At 43.8% G+C, this 23,475-nt stretch overlaps 1 protein-coding gene across 1 annotated transcript; it reads left to right on the top strand.

The window, feature by feature from the left end:
* The first annotated feature begins 420 nt into the window (after nt 1-420).
* On the top strand, nt 421-23,475 carry LOC115382414 (putative cytochrome P450 120). The gene is made up of 11 exons (XM_030084133.1): nt 421-792; nt 2,278-2,355; nt 2,550-2,634; nt 2,778-2,813; nt 3,070-3,209; nt 3,410-3,533; nt 4,617-4,761; nt 5,021-5,131; nt 11,525-11,652; nt 17,373-17,460; nt 21,828-23,475. Exons 1-11 carry the CDS (start codon nt 603-605, stop codon nt 21,996-21,998), a joined length of 1,296 nt encoding a protein of 431 aa, XP_029939993.1. The 5' UTR covers nt 421-602; the 3' UTR covers nt 21,999-23,475.

Here is a 23,475-nt window from a genome sequence, read left to right as displayed (position 1 = left end):
TACTGCATGATTAAACATTAACTTTGTCAGAGAGTTGGCTCTTTCTCCGGGACTTTACTGTTTTACTCTGGTTTTATGGGCATTAATGTTTTACATACACACACACACATTCCTCTGATACATCTCTTACCCTTTTGACACTCTACTTTCTGCATTGGTCTTCCTATTTAATTCGATTAACCTGCTTATGTGTGCACTCACACAGTAGTACAGGCTTTGCATGATGGAAAGATCGTGATGCTCTTTGATTTCTGGGCTGCATGATGGAGCAGTGATGGTAAATGCGTGCGTTATCTGAAGGACTTGAAGCCGGTGAAAGGAGGAGGCGGTTCTGCACACTTTACTGTTGTCAGCGGGAGGGCTGAATTACGAGCAGCACCTGAACGCCTCACGCTCCCCTGTGCGTTACCTCAGAAAAAACCAGCGACAACAATGAGACGGCGGTAATCCGACACCCGGGCCGCGCGGATCAAACAGGTTACCACGCGATGACAGCGGACGCCGTGTGGACCCGGACGGGCACTTTTACTGAACTTTCCAGCCTCTGCGGCATCTGCGGCAGCCAGGTGTAATAAAAGCGGCGTCCTCCGCTCGGCCCCCGGATGTCTAAACTACCGGGAAGCGCAGGTGTGTCTCTGCTCGGGGACAAGTCCCTGGAGTTCTACCGGGACCCGGTGGGCTTCTGCCGCCAGCGGACCGACAAGCACGGCGGCAGAGTGTTCCACAGCCGGCTGCTCAACAGACCCACCGTGCTGGTGTGCTCCGTGCGGGGCATGCGGGAGCTGCTCGGGGGTGCGTATGTGTCCGCGCGGGACGGCGCGCGCGCGCGCGCGCATGTTTCTGGAGGCTTTATTCTAAGCGCAGCAGATGTTTATCATTGAATCAGTTAAATTAAGCAGATTTTATTCTTTTTAGTTTGTTTGTTGTTTCAGCACTTTGGTTTGGAGCAAAAGAATAAAAGATGAGAAGAAAAGTCCTCTATATGAAGGGGAAAAGAACCATGCAGGGATTAGTGTGATCTCTCATGGGAGAAACTCATGATGCAGCTGGACAGTGAGATGAATGAAGAGACTTTATTCATTTCATTTCCCTTAAAGGTGCAGGATGTAAAGTTTAATTAATACCACAGCCGTCCATTAGGCAGCAGTATTGAGTCACTGTAGGATCCATGATGTCTCACAGTTCTTAATGAGTCTTTTTTTTTTTTTTTAATTTCATGCTTATACTTCAATGTGACTTTATTCTTGTCCAACCGAGGACAGACGAGGACCATGTTTATGCAACCTTTCAAGTGAAAACGCATGTTTTGTTGTGTTTTTGTTTCTGAATAGTTTTGCATTTACATGTAAACGTTTTGAAATTGATTTCCATTTACATGAAAATGATGTAGCCTGTAGGTCCACTAGTGAGCGCTGAAACAGCACATGAGCAGAGAGCAATACACAATTAACATTAACAATGTACATGGACATGGACATTCATATGTACAAATCCTGAAGTTGAATCGCTACTACAGGTGACTCTCAACGATAAAACTACGAAGTCCCAGGAGAATATGGACTTGGAGTCATGACACCCTTACAGCATTTCCTTTGATTAGATTACGATTTTCTTTGTCCTTTTCACACTTTCCAAGTGGATTGGACCTTTAAAGGATTTAGGCATGTTTAAGTTTGACGTCCCTGGATTAGAATTAGTATTTGAGATGAGACATCTTAAAACTAGTGGATTATCCACATTATACCAGGGAGACGTTAATGGATGAACATCATGACGACTGCTGTCACCTCAGAATATGGATGTAATTGGTAAATGTAATAAAATGTAATTAAATTGATGTAAAAGACCTGTGGAGTGAGTCTGAGGTGTAACATAAGGAGTTGTGTAGCTTTATGAACAAAATTGGACCTCTTCAAATCGTTTTTAGGCTAGACTGTATTGTTTTATGTTGTCATCTGTACTCATTTTATGCTGAGTAAGGTTCCTGAGGAGCTGAACGCTATCCAAAAGGAAGTTAACACCCTGAACAGGTCTCCAGTCGAACAGGTCTAACACACATAGATACTTAATAAAGAATGCACACATGTAAACCCAGCCACAAATCAATCTAAGTGTATGGTGAGAGAGGAACCGTGAGAGCCAGGAAAAACCACAACTGTTTCTTTATCTAATTAATAATCTAATGAATGAATTAATGGGAGACTTTAACAGTGCTGTGCTTGATTCTGCTCCATGCACATGATTCGCCGTGTAATAATGTTCTGTGGTGTCTTTCAGAGAAGTCCGGGGTATTTCTGAAGGATCCAACTGATCTGATGACCAACGTGTATGGTGACACCGTTGTTACCACTAATGGTGAACACACACACACCACAGACATACCACACACACACACATAACAAAGCCACACACGTGCCTCACTTCCTCTCAGCGCACTTCTTCACTGTTGAAGCATGGAAGCGTATTTCCGACCATCATACCTTTCTTTGCTCTGTTTAAATCCGGTGCAGGACACGATTCTAAAAATGTCCCGAATGTGTGTGTTGCAGGTGAGGAGGCATGCCTTCTCCGCCTTTCCTTCAACAACCTGTTCACAGGACAGTGTCTGCAGTCATCAAGTGATTATATCACCAGGTGAAAGAAGCTACATTTATCGAAGTTATTGATGCTTTTTTGTTGCCTTTGAGTGAATTTTGTGTCACGTGATCTGAACAGTCATGTTTTTTCAAAAACATTTAAACAGGACTCATTTTTCTCAACATGTTTTGTTTTCACAGAGTGTGTGAACGCCGGCTGAAGGACATCTCCATCAGGTAACACTGACCGCCAACCTCCAACCAACTAGTATTTCTACTGTCTTAAAAACAATCTTTGATTGAAATTAAAAAGAAGCTCTGGCTTTGAAGAACATTTCTTTTAAAATTTCATACTTTAAATTAGTCTCCTTTCTAAAATTGACTTTGTGGTGTCTTTGCTTCCTCGTGTATCGTTGTGTGTGTGACAGTAAAAGTCTGACTGTGTCATGGTGCAAAAGAATTCTAATGCACGAGTGTGTGTGTGTGTGTGCAGGGGGAAGCCGGAGTGTGTATACTCTCTCTTTAAGCTGTTGGGAACAGAGCTGGTCTTAGGCCTCTTTCTGAACGTTCGGGCGGACGAGCAGCCCGAACTCTTCCAGGAAATCATGCAGCTCTGCACCGAACACTGGCACGGTAGCTATTCTAGTGTTTGTAAAATGCTGGTCCTCACAATGTACAGCATCTTTACAGTTTTGAGTAACCTGTGTTGCCAAATCAGCCACTTCCTCTTTAAAAAAAAAAAAAGTGTTTTTTAGTGAATTTGCTGCTGCTGTGTGTGTGTGTGTGTGTGTGTGTGTGTGTGTGTGTGTGTGTGTGTGTGTGTGTGTCTGCAGGTCTGATCTCTGCACCGGTGAACGTGAAGGTTCCTCTGTGGTCGTCGGGCTTCTCCACGGCTCTGGAGGCCCGAGATAAACTGATGGACATCATCAAAGACAAGCTGCAGAACGACAGAGAGGGGTGAGACAGCGCAGGCACACACACACACACACACACACACACACACACACACATGGGCAACCATGTATAAATACAGTCAGTCATTCAGCATAGAGGGTGAGCTGAATGGCTGTTCAGGATGTTGGCTCAGAGTGTGTGTTTCATCATTTCCACCTCGAAATACATGAAGTTCTACAAACATGTCCTCATCTAAACTTTTATTGATTTTCCCAATAGTGACCTCTGTTTTTGTACCGCAGTGACATTTAGGTCACATCTCACTCCACACACACACACACACACACACACACACACACACACACACACACAGGCAGGCCAGAGATTGCCATGGCAACAGCTTCCTATCTATGCCTGTAAGTCATGTTGGTATATGGAATGCAGATGTTACATTTGAACTACGTGGATTTCCTCCAGACTCGTTCCACATTCAGCAGAATATACTCAGTGTCCACCTAAAAACGGAGTGGTTTTATCTCCTGACTTGTCTGGATAGTAATGTGAATGTATGTGAAATGTTTATGGAAAACAAATGAATAATGAGTAATAATTGAATAATACATTTCTGAATGAACGTGGATGTGAATGCAAAACTGTAAAAATAAAAACTGTCAGTTTGTCATTTTATTGTTTTTGAAAAGTTTCACGTTGGGAACCATTCTCAAAAACCTGCATTTTCAGTGGCTCCAAGCACTACTTAAAAAACACCCAAAATGCACTGAAATTTGTGTTTTCACTTAAAATCATTGCTGTGTAAACAGACCCTGGTTGTTTGATCAGCAGCAGTAAATTCCTCACTACTGCCACTGCTCCAAACTTTAGCCTCAATCTCACCGTTGAATTTAGAATTTCATTTACACACTAGAAGCTCACCTGCTTCTCTGTGATATTGGAGGCAGTGAGACTGAATTATAGATGCACAAATTCTCCCCAATTCAGTAATATCTTCTGAAAGCAGTGGCAGCTTTGTACCTATTTATTCTACAAATCAAATCCCAGCAGAGGGTTCTGATCTCTGCCTGGGCTCCGTTTCTTTGTTTGCTCTGAATCACCTGTTGCACCTTAACAGGCCCTCTCTGTGTCCAGGTTCGTGGGCTCCCTCGGGTCTTTGCCTCTGCCCGACTCCAGCTGTGCCGCCCAGCATCTCCTGCTGTTCATCTCCGCTCTGATCCCCAAAGCTCTGGCGTCGCTGCTCACCTCCTTCACACTGGCGCTCAGCGGGAACCAGCAGGTACTGGAGCACAGCGAGAACTTCAGAACTGCAGAGGGGAGCGAAAAAATACAAAGAGATCCTCACTGCTACAGTAAAAGTGAAAGATGAAGAACTGACATCTGATCATAAGATGATGAGGAAATAAAAGGTGGAAATTTTTGGCTTTTTTTGAGAGCTTGTCAGATCGGACTGAACTGCTAAACATTTGAGGCCTCTCCTTTATTGAAATAAACAAAAACAGCTGCCTGTTGTTTGTAACACCTCTCTCCTCGTCCAGGTGGAAGCTCGCCGTCAGGCGTTGGAAGACCCCGATTACCTGCACAGAGTCCTGCTGGAGGTGCAGAGGTTATGGCCCCCGTTTATCGGTGGACGCAGGATAGCTGAAGAGGTACGATCGTCACCCAGTAACTGCTTTCACACCAGTTTTTAATCAAGTACAAATCTTTGGGTTTTTTTTTTTATTGTCTGTGATTGCAATGTAATCACCCACAACATGAGTCAGCTCACAGGTTTACACAAATGGTAAAATCTTCTGATGTTCTGTCATTTCGAGACCCAAATGCAAACAGAAGTTCAACATTAATGCTGCAAATGTGGCCTGAGTGCCGTTTTTCAAATTATCTGTGCAGACTGTGGCTTTTGACCAGTTCAAGCATCTTTATGTGTTTAGAGTCGAGTCAAAACAACTTAGTTTCTCATTTTTAATGTTTTTTTTCTTTATTTGTGGCACCAAACATCTCAAATATAGCTGTTGACATACTTTTTTACCAGTTTTTTTTTCCAAATTCAGTCCAAGACTTTCCAAACCGCAGAGGCCTCTGCTGTATGCTGCGATTTATATTATTGCTCATTATTATTGGTGGTTTTGTGGTTTTAAAATAGTGGTACAGTCCACGTTTCTAGGTTCATGAGTCATTTCGTGTTGCCCGGCCGTCCTCTAGATGGCGACAGATGACTCCAATTGAAAGTCAAGCTGCCTCTGCTGTGTTTGTTGCAGGGGCAGCGTTTAATGACAGTGTGTGCTGCTTTCTTCCACCTGGACATGAAGCCTGCTTCAGAAACACACAAGGTTCAGTTCGCCTTGAGCATCTCAAGGTGAACTGATTCAAATCTATTCTCAGTTTATCCTCATATAGTTTTCTATTACAGAGTTAGCACCAGCCCAGTTTGAACTTTTTTAAGATTACTAACTACCTTGATCAGAGAAGCTCCTCTAGTGAGTTTTTTAGTGTGCATGTGGTCATATTTTCAAGGAAACAGGACGCATGACACATCATCTAGTTAACCTAATGTCCCCACTGCATATGTCGAAACTTTGGATTTTCTTTCATTAAAGAAGCATCAGTCAATCGGATTCCATGTGTTCCCATGGCGATGCGTTCAGGGCACCTCTGCCTCCTCCCTCATAAACCCATCAATGCTCGCTGTGACCTCATCAAACGGCGCTTACGCAACGCCCCAATCACAGGCATCGACCCCTTTCTGTGATTGATCGGCTCCGCTTCCCCCCCGGAAGGAAGGAAGGAAGGACCGGAGCGGCGGGGCGGGAGTGAGGCAAGCGAGGGTGTTTTGATGGGCGGGGGCAGGGGGGGGGGAGCGGGGGTGGTGCTGGGAGGCTGAGTGGAAAGTTTTGTCACTTCTAGGAAGCGGAGCGTTGATTCATGGCGGCCCTGGTGGGACACGGCTTCGTGACGTGCTTTTTGAGAAAAGGAAGGAATGGAAAAGGAAGTGCTTTTTGAGGAGTGGGTGTCAGATATAAGGCCCGTGGGCCCAAAGCGGCCCGCAAGAGGCTTCAATCCGGCCCGCCAAGCCACCAAGCAAATTGAAAAAGAAAACAGATTATTTTTAAAAGAAATTTCTGAAAAGTAGCAGAACACAACACTGAGACTCAAGCACAGACATCAGTGATGCTGCCATGAAAGAGATTGTCATTTTCCTTACTAAATGATTGGTGTTGTGAAATTATATTGATATATTTGTCTCGTATAATGTCTGCCACACCAACATGAAAGCTTTAAAGTTCAAATTTAAGGTTGTGATGGCACTATTTTACCAGATGAAATACATGGGAGTAGTGCCACAGTTGTGCATTACTGGGAAGTGTTGAGCTAATAACCGAGTTTTGACAGTTTGTCTATTAATTAGAAGCTCTAATTTAGATTTAGCGGGTCAACAGAGTCTGCAGACTGAAAAAAGAAAGAAAACTGCAGCCGGAAAATCCCTATTTATCCATGGTCCTGCCGTCCCTGTAGCTACGTCAGCAGCTCTTTACTCAGAAGTTAATGTGAGATGTTTTGAATTAAACTTAAAAGTTGAGTTCTTAACTGTCTTCAGACGTACAAACCAAAACTGAATGTCTGGTTTTGTTCCTCACTTCATAAGTCAAAGGGGGACCAATAATGAAAAGTATCACTTTTTTTAATGTGTGATGTGGCATTTGACAGGCTCCTGGCTCCTTATCTATGACAGCAGCAATATTTTCAAAGCTGTTAAAGGTGCATTAAGGAGTTTTTCAACTTTAAAAATACGTATTTTCCACCATAAATATGTCACAAATATTCAATGATGTGTACAATGTGCCCTGACATATTCATTACAAGTACTGCTAACAGCGTTAAATTGTCACTTGAAAGTTGCAGTGCCGGTCCGGCACCAGAATTTTTTTGGGGAGAATTTGAGATGATGTGACGTAATGCGCGCCCCCGCTGGCCTGATATCCTTAAGTTTCGTTTTGTCCGCCATCACTCCGCCAGATGCTTAACGAGCAACAACTGAGCAGGATCTTCCTTAAAGTCAGACAAGACTGGCTTCTTGCACTGCCACAACACCAGCACAGACCCACCGGGCAGAAGAAACTTAAATTTTACTCCAGCACTACTTAAAGAGCGAGGAAGGAGTTCCCCTCTTCCATGCACGAACATGGACACAAGCCACAGGCACGAGTGTTTCACGAAGCTGCAATTACGCCCAAGGCCTGCAGGGGCTGTTGTTTCAAATACAATGTGAAAACTCCTTAATGCACCTTTAAGTTTCGTTTTGTCCGCCATCACTCCGCCAGATGCTTAACGAGCAACAACTGAGCAGGATCTTCCTTAAAGTCAGACAAGACTGGCTTCTTGCACTGCCACAACACCAGCACAGACCCACCGGGCAGAAGAAACTTAAATTTTACTCCAGCACTACTTAAAGAGCGAGGAAGGAGTTCCCCTCTTCCATGCACGAACATGGACACAAGCCACAGGCACGAGTGTTTCACGAAGCTGCAATTACGCCCAAGGCCTGCAGGGGCTGTTGTTTCAAATACAATGTGAAAACTCCTTAATGCACCTTTAAGTTTCGTTTTGTTCGCCATTACTCCGCCAGATGCTTAGCGAGCAACAACTGAGCAGTATTGAGGATGGACAGTAGCTCAGTTGGTAGAGCGGGTCGTCTTATAATCGGAAGGTTGGCGATTCGATCCCCGCTCCCGCAGGCGTAAAACTGTCGTTGTGTCCTTGGGCAAGACACTTCACCCACCTTGCCTAAGTATGAAAGTATTGTGAGAGTGAGTGGTTGATGGTGGTCGGAGGGGCTGATGGCGCAGATTGGCAGCCTCGCTTCCGTCAGTCTGCCCCAGGGCAGCTGTGGCTACAATAGTAGCTTACCACCACCCAGTATGGTGTGAATGGGTGAATGTGATATTGCAGTGTGAAGCGCTTTGGGCTCTGTCAGTGCAGGGTAAAAAGCGCTATACAAGTGTAGTCCATTTACCATTTACCAATTTGCATTACACATCTATTGGCACCAACTGGCCAGGAGTTAACCTTTAACAGAGGTCCCGTGTGGACAGCATTACTTCAGAAAAAAAAAAAAAAACACAGCCTGAAGAAGGGAAGAAGTTTCCCCAGGCTGCGAGGACAGGTGAACAGCTCCTCCCCGTCTTCCCCGAGCTGCTGGACGAGGTGTCCTCTTCGTGGAAAGACCACCTGTTTAGCAGCAGGAGCTCCATACACGGAGCTTTTTCCCTGGATTGTGGAGGCATGGAGAAGCTTGACTTTCTCCGTATGCCCTCCATGGAGCCGTTTGTCGCTAACTACCTCCTACAGGAATCCCACCCTGCTGTCCAAAGCAGACTGTGTCCTGCCTGCCAGCTGGCTGTCAGGGCACTCAACGTTTCCTCCATGCTGTCCGCCTAGCAAGCGGAGCTGTGTCAGGATATGGCGACCACACCTGACCTAGCATTGTGGGAAGAGATGACCGTGATAGCAGACATCTGCCTCCGCGTACAGAGCAGTGCGTTCCAAGCCACAGGTAAATCTGTGAGGATGATGATGTTGCAGGAACAAGACAGACGGCTTGGCCTGTCTAACCAATCTGACAGAGAGAAGGAGGACATTTTGGAAATGCCGATCACTCCAGACGTCATCTTTGGCTGGGCTCTTGCCTCAACGCAGCAGCGCTGCGAGGCGAAGAAGGACGACGAAGCTCTCCAGCTCGGCCTCCCTCGCAAAGCCAAGCGTTCACCTGCCCCAGCCCCAGCCCAGCGACAGAGCGCAGTGAAATGCGACTCGCGGCCGTATCTCGCCACTAGGGGGCTCCATAACACCGTTACTAAAGACTCCAGTGTCAGGCCGAGTGTCAGAGGCTGTCACATCTCTCTCTCTGATGAGCGAGCTTAGCCTGGGTTCTCAGAACAGGGTTACAGACTTCAGTTTGCAGTCGTCCCTCCTCGTTTCTCTGGTATAATGTATTCTTAGCTACGCGGTGAGACGGCTCGCATTCTTCAGGAGGAAGAAGACATTGCCTCCCGAACAATATCAGACCGGCTTTTCCTCCAGGTATTTCATGGTCCCCGAACAAGGAGGGACAGGGACTTGCTCAATCCTGGATCCCTGGGTTCTGAACAAATACCTCAGAACATGCAAGTTCGGGATGTTCACCCATGCTGGTGGTTCACTTAGAAAAGCCTGTCTGGCAATACGGGAGTCTCCATATCCCATAGTGAGACATCGAAACCAATGTGAGGAAGGAAAACTAGAGGTTACTTAACAAAACCCCGGTTCTCAGAGTAGCATGAGCGAGATGTCTCACCAGACAGCCCCTCTAGCTGGGCAAAGCAAGAAGAGGGGCTTATTTTGAGTGATGCTGGATGGTGGCGAAGGCTCCTTAAGGGTAGGTGACTCCACTCTCTGCAATCACCAGCCAATCAGGACTGCCATAATGCGGTAAATGCTTCGAGGTGTACGCATGGGGCGTATCCCATCATGAGACATCTCACTCATTCTGCTCTGAGAACCAGGGTTGCATTCAGTAACCTATAGTTTCATCCCTTGTGTTTTAGCCTGTTTTTTTATTTGAAAATAAAATGAATGTGTTCATGAATAAAAGGATTTGTTCAGTGAAGCCTTTTTTCCAAATACAAGCCTAGTTGCATTAAATGTGGAGGTTGCACACGTCAGCCTGTTTATCAATGTTGATCATGTTCTGCCACCAGAGCCAACAAAATTGCGGCCAATTGATGAAAAGAAGAAGACGATCTTGAGCACACATCTTAACAATGGCTTTGTGTGGAGTGGTGGCCACTATGGCTGCATAGGACGAATGTGTGGATGCAGAATTTCACCCTTGACAACTAGATATATGGTCATATCTTTGATCAGTTTTCAGATGAGTGGAACAGACATTTTAGATAATATGAACATATTGAATAAGTGAAGGGAATTCCTGATGATTTGGATTGAGAAACACTCGATCTAATATTAAAAGTCCCAGTTAATTTGTAACACGTTCTCCCGCCTCCTGTATCTTTAAAGAACTCCGAGTGAGAAGTAGAAAAGCAGAAGGCAGGTGCTTTGTCTCCTCTGAATGGAGCCAGTCAGATGTTTATGTGTGCAGGAGAGGTGATTAGTATTCAAGATCAGGTGGAAAAACGGGAATCTCCTTCAGGTGGAACAAAGATATGCAGTCGATCCAGCACCGTGTGTGTGTGTGTGTGTGTGTGTGTGTGTGTGTGTATGAGAGTGAGACACACAGAGTGAAGTCAGTGAGGGCAGACGCATCTCTCAACAAGAGAAAATAAGAGAGATTTGTTGAGATTTTCCGCTCCAGCAGAGAGAGGCGGAGAGAAAAATGACGGAAGAAGGGAGGAGACGGAGCGGACGACAGCGCAGCGACTAATGGACAGGCTGAATGGGTGAATTAAAAGAGCAACAATTGGACGAGCGGCCTTTTTGCCCCAAGGTGGCTCATTTCACTCTGAGGAGAAAGGAAGTTCTGTTGAAAGCATGGTCTGACTTTTCAGTCTTCTCCAGTTATTTTTGCTGTAGTGCTTGTTTGCTTCATATCAGTGTTTCAGACATTTTATGCATTTTGTAATTCAAAAAAATCTTCTGAATTCCTGTGGTTCAACTAGAGGATGGAGGTTTGTGTATCAACAAACCCAATATGTGACTGTTTTATAGTTTTTATAAACTCAGTAGTAAATCGCATTGCTGCTATAAAACTCTGAATAACATCATTCTGTATTAATCCTATGGAGACTGGGAGTCATGCCATTATTTCCCATCTACTCACGCCGAAGAACCGTTCACTACAGTTGTGAGCATGCGCTCCCAAAAAGTTGCGTTTTCCGGCATTGTCTCTGCGTCGGAGTTTTCAGCGACTCCGGGCGCAGCTGTCATGTAAACAGAACCCTCAAAAGTTCAGTGATCTGGTACTTTCCTTCAGACATGGCATTGAAAATGAGTGTGTTTGCACTGACACCCGAAAGAGTCGTGTCATGTTTGTCTTTGTGCCGCTGCAGGACTGCACCCTCGCAGGGTTTCACGTCCCCAAAGGCTACGGCGCCGTCTATATCAGCCACGCCGTCCACCGGGACCCCGAGGTGTTTCAGCAGCCCGACGCCTTCCTGCCGGAGAGATGGAGCGGAAGGTGAGGATCCCGGGGACGTTTTTTTTTTTTTTTTTTTTTTTTGTTACACCTCTTTGCAGAAATAGTCGAGCCATTCTCGTGGTCGTGTCAGTTCAAGCATCCAGACCAAACTCTACTCCATATACACACACCAACAGTCTGCATTATTTGACTTTATTTGAATTGATATGTAATCAGACTAAGCACATCTGGACAGATACAGCTAGCATATGAAAAGATAAGTCCTACAACATGTGTCAAACTGAACCGTCTGAATTAAACAGAACCAAAAGGATCTTCTGAAGACATCCTTCATGGTCAAGTCACAGAAACCACGTGTTGTAAAATTTGATATTAAAAATGTATTTCTATGTTTTTGCTCGAGTATAGCTCAAATTTAGCATTCATCTGTTTCAGATGTTTTTTTGTGTGTCTGCAGTTCCCGTCAGGGTTTTTCCACAAGCACAGCAACATGTTGACTTTGTTGTTTTTGTCCAGTTTCCACCAATTTTAGTTTTTTTGTGCTTCTCCTTGTCTCACAAACATCCCAGTTGCCCTTTGCTGACCTCACCTGTGCTTGATTGTACAGAGTTATAAACAGACTGTAAATATATGAAACAAGTAAATGATATTCCTTTTTTATATTCCTACACAAACGCCCAATAAATATCAGATTGTAGAGCCTGAGGCCCGAGATAGACTGTTTTTCGACTTCCCCCATCATGCAATCTGATCTGTCTCTTTCACTCATTCATGCTGTTAGTCAGCCAATTTCCTATTCATGCACTTCCTCCATTCACCTGTTTATTCTCATTCATGCTCATTCACCCAGGAGAGAGAGAGAGAGAGAGAGAGAGAGAGAGCGAGAGAGAGAGAGCGAGAGAGCGAGAGAGAGACTCAGAAGGGGGAGAAAATCTATGAATGAATGTATGTATGTAGGTAGCTGCTGCCATGGCAACCGGTCACCTGCCACTGTCTTTACCAATAGGGATTCCCTGTGTGTGTGTGTGTGTGTGTGTGTGTGTGTGTGTGTGTGTGTGTGTGTGTGTGCGTGTGTGTCGGGTGGGGGGAGAAGCTGCTTCCTCTCCCATGACTCCCCTTTGGTGTCAGATGGGAGGCAGAAAAATGAGTCACAGAAGATCCTGTTGTTTTTTTCCCTCTCTCTTCGTTACAAAATCCTCTCTAAAATACACGTCTGTGATTGCATTGACAGATTGAATAAATGAAAGCATAACATTCACAGACACACACACACACTTTTTTATTATTTTCTAAGCTGGGAAACAATGATGGATGGTCACAAAGAGCAATGACGACAGTCATTATTCATGCAGCTAAAAAAATGTGTATTTTGAACAACTCCATTACTAAAGTATATTTTTAATCTATTTATAGTGACAGAAGGATTTTGATGAAAAATATATTTACATTTTGTGTCAAATATATGCAAACTTGTCAGATCTACTAATGCAAAATTAAAAGAATAATACATACATGGTGGGATTAATGTGTTTCTGTAGATTTATACTATATCAGTCAATTAAAAAAAAAAAGTAATTGTTGTTATAACCACAGAATCATAACATCGGGTTATTCACTGATGATCCGGTCACCTCTGTAACGGGAGCCGTCTTAAACATGCAGGAGTGCGTGAAGCCGCCAGAGAAAGAAATGTATGAATGAACAGGTGTAGCTGCTGCCATGGTAACCCGATTTCACCAATGGGGATTCCCTATCTGCTTTATGTGTGTGTGTGTGTGTGTACATCGAGCAGGACCGGGGCTCAGAAATGAGTCAGAGGGATGTTATTTTGCCAGACTACGTCAAACATGTCATAATTGATTAAATACTTATGAACTAGATTATAAGATCATGTGCTGAGAGGCTGGATCTGGTCATTCTCTGGCTGTCAGTAAAGTCTATTTAGGCCTGGGAACAAGAATGGATCTTTTCTTAAAGGCTTTCTGTGCCGTCAAAGTTGATATTTTTCTTTTTTTCCCCTCCATGCACTTGTTAAAATGAGGAAGTCATGACGAATCTTTTTTTATCAGAACCTGCAGTTTATCTCCAGCAAAGCAACCTGGTAGGGCAGATTCAAACCGTGTGTGTGTGTGTGTGTGTGTGTGTGTGTGTGTGGGTGGGAGGTTTTAACTGCATACGTTTGATTGATCTTAACTGCTCCTCGGACCAGTAAATTTCCCGCAGGATGAATAAATATCTGTCCATCTATAAATATCTTCCTGTACGTACGCTCTCTACATCTCCTTTAACCTTGCCCTCTTTATCGTGCCGTCTCCTTCCTCCTACCTGCCTCTCCATCTGTCAGTCTCGCTGCACACCGCCTTCCTGTCTGCCTGCCTGTCTGCCTGCCTGCCTGCCTGCCTGCCTGGCTCCTTTCTCTCGCCACCTGGCTGTTCAGTTTAATGACTGCAGTCCTGTTACATAACAAGCCCACCTACATTCGCCACAGTTTCATCTGTTTACGAGCTTTAGTGCGATACTCCGGTGTAATATTGTCCAACGTGCACGTCCGTGCGTGCGTGCGTGCGTGCGTGTGTGTGTCGTGTGTGTGTGTGTGCGCTTTTAGGGTTGGAAGCAAAAAGAGAAGCTGGCGAGTTAACGTCCTATCAGCCGGACGCCCACACAGGCTCCAGCCCGAGATAAATGAGTCGGAAACGCTACCAAGCAGAGATAGAAATCTTTCGCTGCTGCAGCGGATTTTGTTGCCACTTCCAGACAGATGTGAGAACCGGGGGAGTTTCCTTTTCCTGTCAACAGAAAACACTGTCATGCAGCAGTTTGTATTTGCAGAGAAGACGCACTAAACCGTAAACTGCGTTTGCCTAAATCACCCCATTGAAGTGACACGAAAGTCAACAGCAGAGCTGTGTGTTGTTGACTGCTCGTGCTCGTGACTACCTGGGGGGAAAACAAAAATGTTATACACATGCAGGAAAAACATGCAAACTGCACAGAGTGGCTGGAAGTAAATTGGAGCCAATCTCTGTGAGATAAGAGTCCTTACCATTTATCCACTGTGCAGCCAAGACTGTTTGAAAGACTTGTCTGGTCAAAATGTTCCACAGAATCTGGAAAAATCTGATGATATTTTATGCCGTTTAACAAAAACACGTGCACGGTGGAGCAGTGGTTTACCTGTTTAAGTCACAATGTGAAAATCCTTTAACATTTATCTGTGACAGATTGGCTGTTTTAATTGTGTGGCTGTATGATAGAACGGCGGCCCGTCCAGAGCAAAGCTTCGCCTTTTACCCAGTGTCACTTTGGAAAGATTTCCTCTCTTTCAACCCTTTAATGGGATAAAGTGAATGTAGAGGATGGATGTAGTTTCAAGATTACACAAATAAAGGAGAGAAGTTTTAAAGAGTCCCCTCTATTCCAGCTAATCTGATGGATCACCTGCCAACTGCTCTGGCGTTAACCTGAAAGTGTAGAAGAATTAATTGTGGAGAATATTACATTATTCCGTTCCACAGTCACTTCCCATCCACTCAGCACATCCGTGGCGGCCGTCTCGGTGAGACTTCCTCTCTCCGGGAGTGTTACAGGACGGCGCTGTACGGGATGCACTGCTTCAGGATGGACTAATAGTACATCAAACCATTAGACGGATGCGAGCGGGACCACTAACAATCTCCGTTCTCGCACATACACACACACAGACGCGCACACGCACACCATCTGACACACTGGCTTTGGACGATGGACTCCGCTAATGCTTCCTGTTTGCCTTTAATCAGAGTTCAGGTTTCAGGAAGGCAGGATGCATTAGGCATGAGAGGAGAGAGGCGGCCTGCATCAGCAGCCGCTTGATTGACAACTGGAAACAACAAATATCTTTTTGATTTGCCGTGTATTTTTAGAGGCTTTATTTTGGAGAGTTGGAGCTGGTATGACACAGAACAACAAGCTGGGGCTCTGACTCATGTCCATGTTGTCTTGTTGAGGACATTCAGGCTTGTTCTCCTCAGTCCAGAGTCCCGGAGGTTTTTCTTTCACAGCAGTTAATGCAGGAAAGAATCAAGCTTGGTGTTTTTTTTTTGTTGTTTGTTTTTGTGAAGAAAAGCAGTTTCTTTTCTGACACAGGGTTAGTCACTTTTATGCTTTGTCATTGAATGTTATATCTTGTTTTGTTTCTATCATGCATGATGGAACATACCGATATGCAATTTTTAAAAAGTCGATGCCAAGGTGTTAAATTTGGGGAACACTTTTAGCTCCAGCACAGAGATACACACCTACAGGCAGTGTTGTGGTAGTAACTAAAAATAAAGAAAACATCCTGAAAACTTTTCAACTATTCTGAGTTGCTTCTGTTTCCATTGCTTCTATTGCACCAGGGTTCAAGTAGACAGTTCTTGTGCATGCATGAATCTTTCTGAAATGAACATTTTTTTCATTTGAAATGTTTAAATGGAACCTTAATGTGAATGTAACCTTTACTGTTTCAGCAAGAGCAGCAAAGGGAGAGACAGCAGCTCTGCAGCTCTTCTCTAGAGTCCAAACCAAAGAGTAACAAGCTCACAAAAACTTAATGAAGCACAGAAAGTCATGTTTATTCTATTATTCAGTTTCTTGCACATTATTGAGAACGCTAAACACTACATTATGCTGTCTAAAGTCATGTTGTCTGTCTGTAACCAGTCAGAGGAACAATAATCATCTGGAGGAAGAGATGAGGGAAAACCTTTAAAATGATCACATCTAATTTCTCAATTCTTGTTTAGTCTTCCCATTTACTATAAACCTTTTGACCTCCTGGATCAAACTGATCTGTTCTGTTCTGAGTGCTTTTAGAGCGAGAAATGTAAAACTTTCATCGAATCTTTTTTGTGTCACCTTTTCAAATGTTTCCTACACTTGAAGCATTTAATGCAAATATTTGTCATTTATGGTATGATGGAAATTATTAAGATAAAATTTTACCTAATTGTACCTTACCTTTCCTTATTTTCACTGTGTTCAGTACATGAATTTTCAGAGCCTGAAATATGTTGCAGGATAATCAGGACACCATGTTTAAAGTACTTGTATTTCTTGACCGCACAAATACAGACATTTTAATAAAAATACACATAATTCAATAAACGCGGTTGCAAAGCTCAAAGTATGGAATCACTCATGGAATTTTTAAATAAATAATCAGTTCACCGGAAGCAAGCAAGCAAGACAAGGCATTAATAATTAAACACTGGACTCTGTTTTGCCAGAGTGAAAATGCTAAAAGGTCAAATAAATAACCTCTGTATAAGTTATCAAATTGGTTTTCTGAATGAATGAAAGAGATACTTTAGTGAAAGCAATTCCTCTTTTAATCAGTTCCTGATCAATTAAAATCAATATCTCTGTTCTGTGTAGAATAAAAAAGTGAAAAATGTGCTGTAAACATTGAGCGTGTGATTTCCTCGACACATGTTCAGTACCTGATGTCATAACTCATTATGTGTTTGCAGATAGCTCCACCTTCTTTGATGATTGTTTGTGACGACAGGCATGAAGCCGTCAATAATGTGCTCCACAATGAGACAGGAGGCTGTTTCAGAGCGCTGATTTGTGGAAAATCATTCCCACAAATTACTAGAAGCAAACAATTACTGCAGCGTTATGTTCTTGCAGCTGTCACGGCTCTCAGGATATCGATTCCTGCAGCTCTCTCTTCTCTGACACGTCACATTTCAATGTTTTTGTTTGTGTTTTTTTTTTTTTTTTTGCTCGTGCAGAAACGCCGGCCAGGAGCATTTCCTGTGTTCATTTGGTAACGGGCCCAGAAACTGCATCGGAGTGAAACTCACCAACGTGTTCCTCAAGGTCAGTTTGCTTGTAACACTTGCTCAGCGAGCGACACTCACACATTAGTTAACGTCACTGGGAAGCCAAAGGAACATTATTTATGTCTCTGGGATTAAAATAAATCAAGAAATGTGTCTTTTTTTTTCCACATTCACAAACCCATAGTCCTCCAGTCCTTTTCAGCCCAAAGTATGGAGGTAAATCTGGAGAACATGTATCTGCCGTGCACTGAGGAGGTGGGAGGTGTGTCCCAGGTGTAGGCTGCAGGTCTGACGACAGCCGGCCCACTCGTTTCTGCGCTCCTGTCCTCAGCGCCCACACTGCGCTGAAGGCTGGTGAGGCTCTGAGTGTTTACCGCTCGGTATTTTTGTATCTTCCCACTGTGGATTGAAAGTTCAGTTTCCCTCCTTCGCGTCTGTGAACCTTTAACTCCTCTGTGTTTGTTTACGTCTATTTTCTGCCTCATGCCGGAATGTTTTCTCGGGGAAAAGAAAGGCGGCGACCGCAGTGGAAAGAGTCTTATTAGCAGATCAGGGCAGCGACTTTGTATTTTCATGCTTGTGTCCGGTATCCTCGACTGAAATGACTGCGGCCGCTCTCCGCCCGCCCCCCCCGCCACCGCGGTGGAAAAACTGTAATGGAGAGGAGAGGTGACCCATCCCCCAGCCATCCAGTAAATAGAGCATCGCTCCTGGGAATGACGACATGCACGGATACACCGGGAGGAGAGACCCAGGAAGTGGCTGTCGCCCTTTTTTAATCAACGCCCTGTCCCCATGGCGGCTCTCACCATGGCCACCACTTCCTGAATATTCACACACACACACACACACACACACACACACACACACACACACACACAGCCTGTGGAAGCACAGGAGAGGTGTAACAACAGGAAGGACACGGGCGTGAGTGAGAAGAAATGTGTTTTCAGTCTTGACACTGGGGAGTCTACAGGGTGACACCACCCTGAATTAAAAAAAAAAAAAAAAAAAAACTCAAAAAATATTTATTACAATTCTCTTTGATTAATAAAGGAATGTAACATTTTAGCTACAGTGAACATTTTTATATTAACTTACAATGCAGAAATAGAAAAAGCCTGAAAGCCAGTGGAGCTATTTTCAGATCACTTTCTTCTAAAATGGGTTATGCAACAGCTCGTTATAAGTCTATAATTTTACTTTATTTGCTTCAATATTATTGCATTTTTTTTTTATTGGAGCTCGAATTAAAACAATGTGACTACTACGCATGTGGGCGACGTATTCCGTAAATATAATACAGTTTTGGTGATATTTGTTCAAGCTGGAGAGGAACTCTGTCTGTGCAGCTGTTTTACAGGCTTTCTTACTAGATGAGAATATTTCTATTTAATATATTGTAATGCCTCCTGGTGCAATGTACTGACGCTTCAAAATGACATTTGATGCACCTCCAGCCTTCCCTTCCATCTCGTCAATGTGTTTTAATGTTGAAAAACTGAGAGCCTTCAGAGCTTTTTGATTAAGTGGTTAGGTGACGCTCTGCAGTGACCGATAGACGTCATAATAGAAAATGGCACTTTTGCTTTTTTCTGTTGACGCTGTACATTAACTTGACCTTCAGGTACACTTTACTTTTTTATGTCAGCTGCACTTAATTATTCAGATCAATGATGAATAAAATTGTGATGACTGCTGGTATTAGTAATAGACCCAATTTAAACAACAATGTTGTAAGTGAAAATGGAAGACGTGTCAGTCTCTGGGACTCAGCCTCTGGGTTCCACATGACAGGAGCCTGGTAGCAGGAAGCTCTGCTTCATGTTCTACTTTTAGAGAACCTCAGAACCTCCTATAATTTTTCTCTCAGGCGTTCTGGACCAAATTTAATAACTTTTTTTTAATCTGAATTTAGGAAGACAAAATTATGACTCATCCAGGTTTTTTATGTCTTTAAGACCAAGTGTCATCTGGCTTCATAGATAAGTAGATTTGTGTATCATCTGCATAACAATGGAAGTTAATGGAGTGTTTCCTGATGATAATCCCTACAGGAGGCCAAAGTGTGTAGGTCCTAAGACAGAACCTTGCGGAACTCCATGTTTAACTTTAGCCTGAGCTAAGGAGTCATCATTAAGATTAATGAAGTGGAACTTGTTCCTAAACATGATTGAAACCAGTTCAATGCTGTCGATTTAATCCCGCTTATCTCTTCCAGTTTCTGTGGAAGAATGTTATGATCAATAGTATCAATATACTTCCTCTTTCTTAGGAACCAGTCGTGTTACGTAAAATGCTTCCCTTTCTTTTTGTCTCAATGAAAATGGCACAAAAAGGCCAGTTGACTGAGCACAGGGAAGGAAGGAGATTGCACTAGTCAGTCAACAAGAGGCTTATCTCAGCAGTCCACATCCGTTGAGTCAGAGTGTTAACCAACGCACTCGGAGGACGTTAATCAGCCCCACTGGTAGGTCACAGACTCTAAGACATCATGTTTTCTTGGAGGTTTTTTTTTTTTTCTTCTCAGATTATTCAGGAGCAAAAACAGCAAAACACGGGGGGTAGAGGCGGCAAGCTGTTCAAAATGTAAAGATGAGCGATGACTCAAGCTCCCAGATAACCACATGTAACGTTTCCCTGCCTTATGGGGACATTACATTGACTCACTTTCATTTCCTGCATACCCACTGGAAAGTCAGACCTGGCTAGTGTTGGTCTGAATCACCATCTCAGAGTTTAAGACTCTTGCAAAGGTCAGAATTCAGAGATGAGGCTTCGTTATGACACAGTGACATGCAAGAAAGCAGAAGTGGTGTTTTAGCATGGCCTTCGTGTTGCCTGTACGTGAATGAAATACAGTCTAATTTTACTAAGACAGAAATAGTTTAAATAAAAACGCCTCCACATTTATGTTCTTTTCTAACTTGCAATCTTGTGATCAGCAGGAATAGTACATCCCAATATGTACATTTTGTCATTGCAAGTGAGGAATTTATTTGATTGGTTTTTGTCCAGGTATCCATGTTGAGCCCTTTGAGTGATGTTGCCACTTCTGCTTAAAGCGTTCTTCTCTCCATGATATTTATTTGCCATTGGTGAATATTTTAGCAATTGAATTGAATTTAAATTGGTTAGATTTTGTTGAGATCCAACCTACATGTATTCAGTCAATTTGTAAATGAGAAAAAATAATGCATATAAAATAAATGCAGCTCTGACAGTTTTTTTTTTTTTTTGTTTACAGTACCAGAATGACCAGCTGTTCAATCTCACTGTACAGTATCCATGGCAAAAAGTGAATTTAATCTCATATATAACAGAACGAGGGCGTCTCATTCGCTTAACGTCTGATATTTATGAATAAGTCGGTCACGATGCCATCGTGCATGATCCTGTTCCCTTGCTCTGGTGGTTAAATCACTCTGTGGAGGGTTGATCATGTCAACTGTCTCTTTTGCACCGATGATGCATCTGTTGAGCCACATTTGTCCCGGTACATCCTGTGGCTGTTGTGACACAAAGATCTGACTGTTTCAAGTCACTCAGCTGGGTTTTTTTTTTTTTCATTTGCACATGCCAACACACACACACACACACACACACACACACACGCACACACACATGCGGGGCATGACCAGAGTGAAAAGTAGACCGCGGGGATCTAGGTCAGAGATGTGACTCATCCTCACTCCATCCTTCCCCTGTCCTCCTGCTCCTCCTCCTTCCTCCCCTCCCCCACTCTCATCATCCCCCCCTCCATCCCCTCCTCTTCTCCCTTCATTCATCCCCCCACCCTCCCCGCCACCGGGGAAATCTTCATTCATAAAGTGGAATGAAGGCGGGTGAAAAATGTGCGGTCTTTTTTTGCGGGCGCCATTGGTCCGCATCGGCGCTTCCAGATGAGCCAATGAGGTTGGTTGTGACATCACCTGCTGCGAGGCGCCGTTTCTGCTTCACGCGTACAAAGAAAACCAAATATCAGCTTTGTTTTGACTGTTAGAAAAAGCCCGATCTTTGTCAAATGAACAATTTTCTAAGCGAGCCAGTGGGAGAGGTAATTTTTAACTTGGAAACAGGACTCGCTGCCACCGCAGGACGTAATGTTCCAATGAAACTTGGCTTGCAGGAAGGTGTTGCGTTGCTATTTTCAAACCCAGGAATGAAGACGTGCACAGCGCTGTGGAGGCTGACGCTCTCGAAAGCTGGACCCTTTCTGAGCGTAGGCCGAAGACGAGTTCTGCCAGGCGCCTTCCACTTTCGCATTTTGCTTTTGCTCCGCTGCAAAAAATTCTGAAACTGTAACTTCCACCCCCACGGCTCCCGTCTGTTTAAGTTCGGTTTACGTAAATGGGTCCGAAAATGCGCAAAACACTGAGTGTTTTTCAATGTTTGGTTCACCAGGAGGCATGCACGTACCTGCTGAAGCACTACGACTGGTGTCTGGATCCTCCGTCGCAGGATCTGGAGTACAAGTGGCTGCCCGTGTCCCGCCCCGCCAACCCCCCCAGCGTCTCCTTCACCCGGCTGGAGGACGCCGGCAGGGACGCCCCCGACCAGCGCTCGGCCCGGTAACCACACCTCTCACGGGCAGAGGGAAGCCAGCGGGCCGAGGCGGCCGCCCTCCTGCCGTGCACAGCAGCGATCGTAGCGGGGAACGCCGAGCACACCGCTTTCCCCCTGCCTCATATCGGGCAGCTTCCAGACGAGATACACAAGCACATCGTTTAAATCCAACCAGTTATCTGATTCAAACATGCTCAATGCTTTTAGCAGTTCATATTTTGGGTACTTTTTAGCGATATGCAGTAGAACAGTGGCCAACAGATCAATTGAATGTAAAAGCAAATAATTTGCTGAAGGCCAGTAGCATGATATTTTTTTAAATGTAACAAAGGAAATAAATGCAATGTTACCTGAATATTATATGATTGAAGTAGCATTAAAAATCCATCGCAGATGTATAAAGTGCAAGTAAAATCCAAGACAAGTAACTTAATGCTGACAGTTAATAACTCCATAATATAACACATCAAAAATAAGTTTAAATAGCTATATTTTCACAATCATTCATAAAAGATGCATGTGTACATTTTGAGGAGTTCATTATGTTATTGGAAGGTTGTGGCATTTAAAATGGACCAAGTTATTCAAATATTCGTTTCTGTAAGATTTCCAGTTGGATAGAATAAGCAGGAAATGTGTGAATTCATCTTTTCTCATTCAATCTGAATGTCCAACATAGGAGGTGACTTCCAGGTGGGGTTGTTTTCCTCTTTATACATTTCTTTGCAATGTAAACAGAGATTCAAACAACCAGTGAAACCAGCTCGGATGAGCTTCACATTTAGTTGATATACAGAGAGATATTTCCCCTCGATGCTCTCGGATTCTTCAACATCCACACATGAAAACAGAAGAAACCCCTCAGATTCCAGCACAGACTGCAAACCTGTGAAACCCCCCTTTGCACACACACTCACACACACTCACACTCACACTCACACCCCCCCCCCACAGCCTCTCCACCACCTAGCAACCACCACTGCTTAGCAACAGTTCGTCATACCTACACTGACTTGCCTCCTCTTAGTATGCAAGGCTCATCCTACACACACACACACACACACACACACACACACACACACACACACACACACACACACACACACTAGTCAGAAACTACAAAATCAGTCTTTAAGATTTGATTAGAATCTGTCATAAAAAAAGAGAAAAAGATATGAAATTGAATTTCTTGTTTCATGTGTTTCTTCCATACTTACTCCTCTGTTCGTCTTCCAGTTCTCCGCTGTTCTCAGCTGCTACATGAGTTTTGTGTTGATTGGTTTGAACTGCATGTCTGATCGGACAAACATGCTTTAAATGTGAGACCTGCACACTGTTCAAAAACAAGAAATGTGATTGTTTTATTATTATAATGAGATTAGAATACAAGCCGAACTAATTTTTTTAACATAAATAAGTGAAATTCAACTATTTTTAGTGGGAAGTTATTTATATATCTACTTGTAAAGAATGTAAATTAAACAAA

Source organism: Salarias fasciatus (genome assembly GCF_902148845.1).
Source record: "Salarias fasciatus chromosome 7 unlocalized genomic scaffold, fSalaFa1.1 super_scaffold_4, whole genome shotgun sequence".
Taxonomy (NCBI): domain Eukaryota; kingdom Metazoa; phylum Chordata; class Actinopteri; order Blenniiformes; family Blenniidae; genus Salarias; species Salarias fasciatus.
The sequence above is the reverse complement of the archived record's forward strand: the minus strand, read 5'-3'. Positions and strand labels throughout refer to the sequence as shown.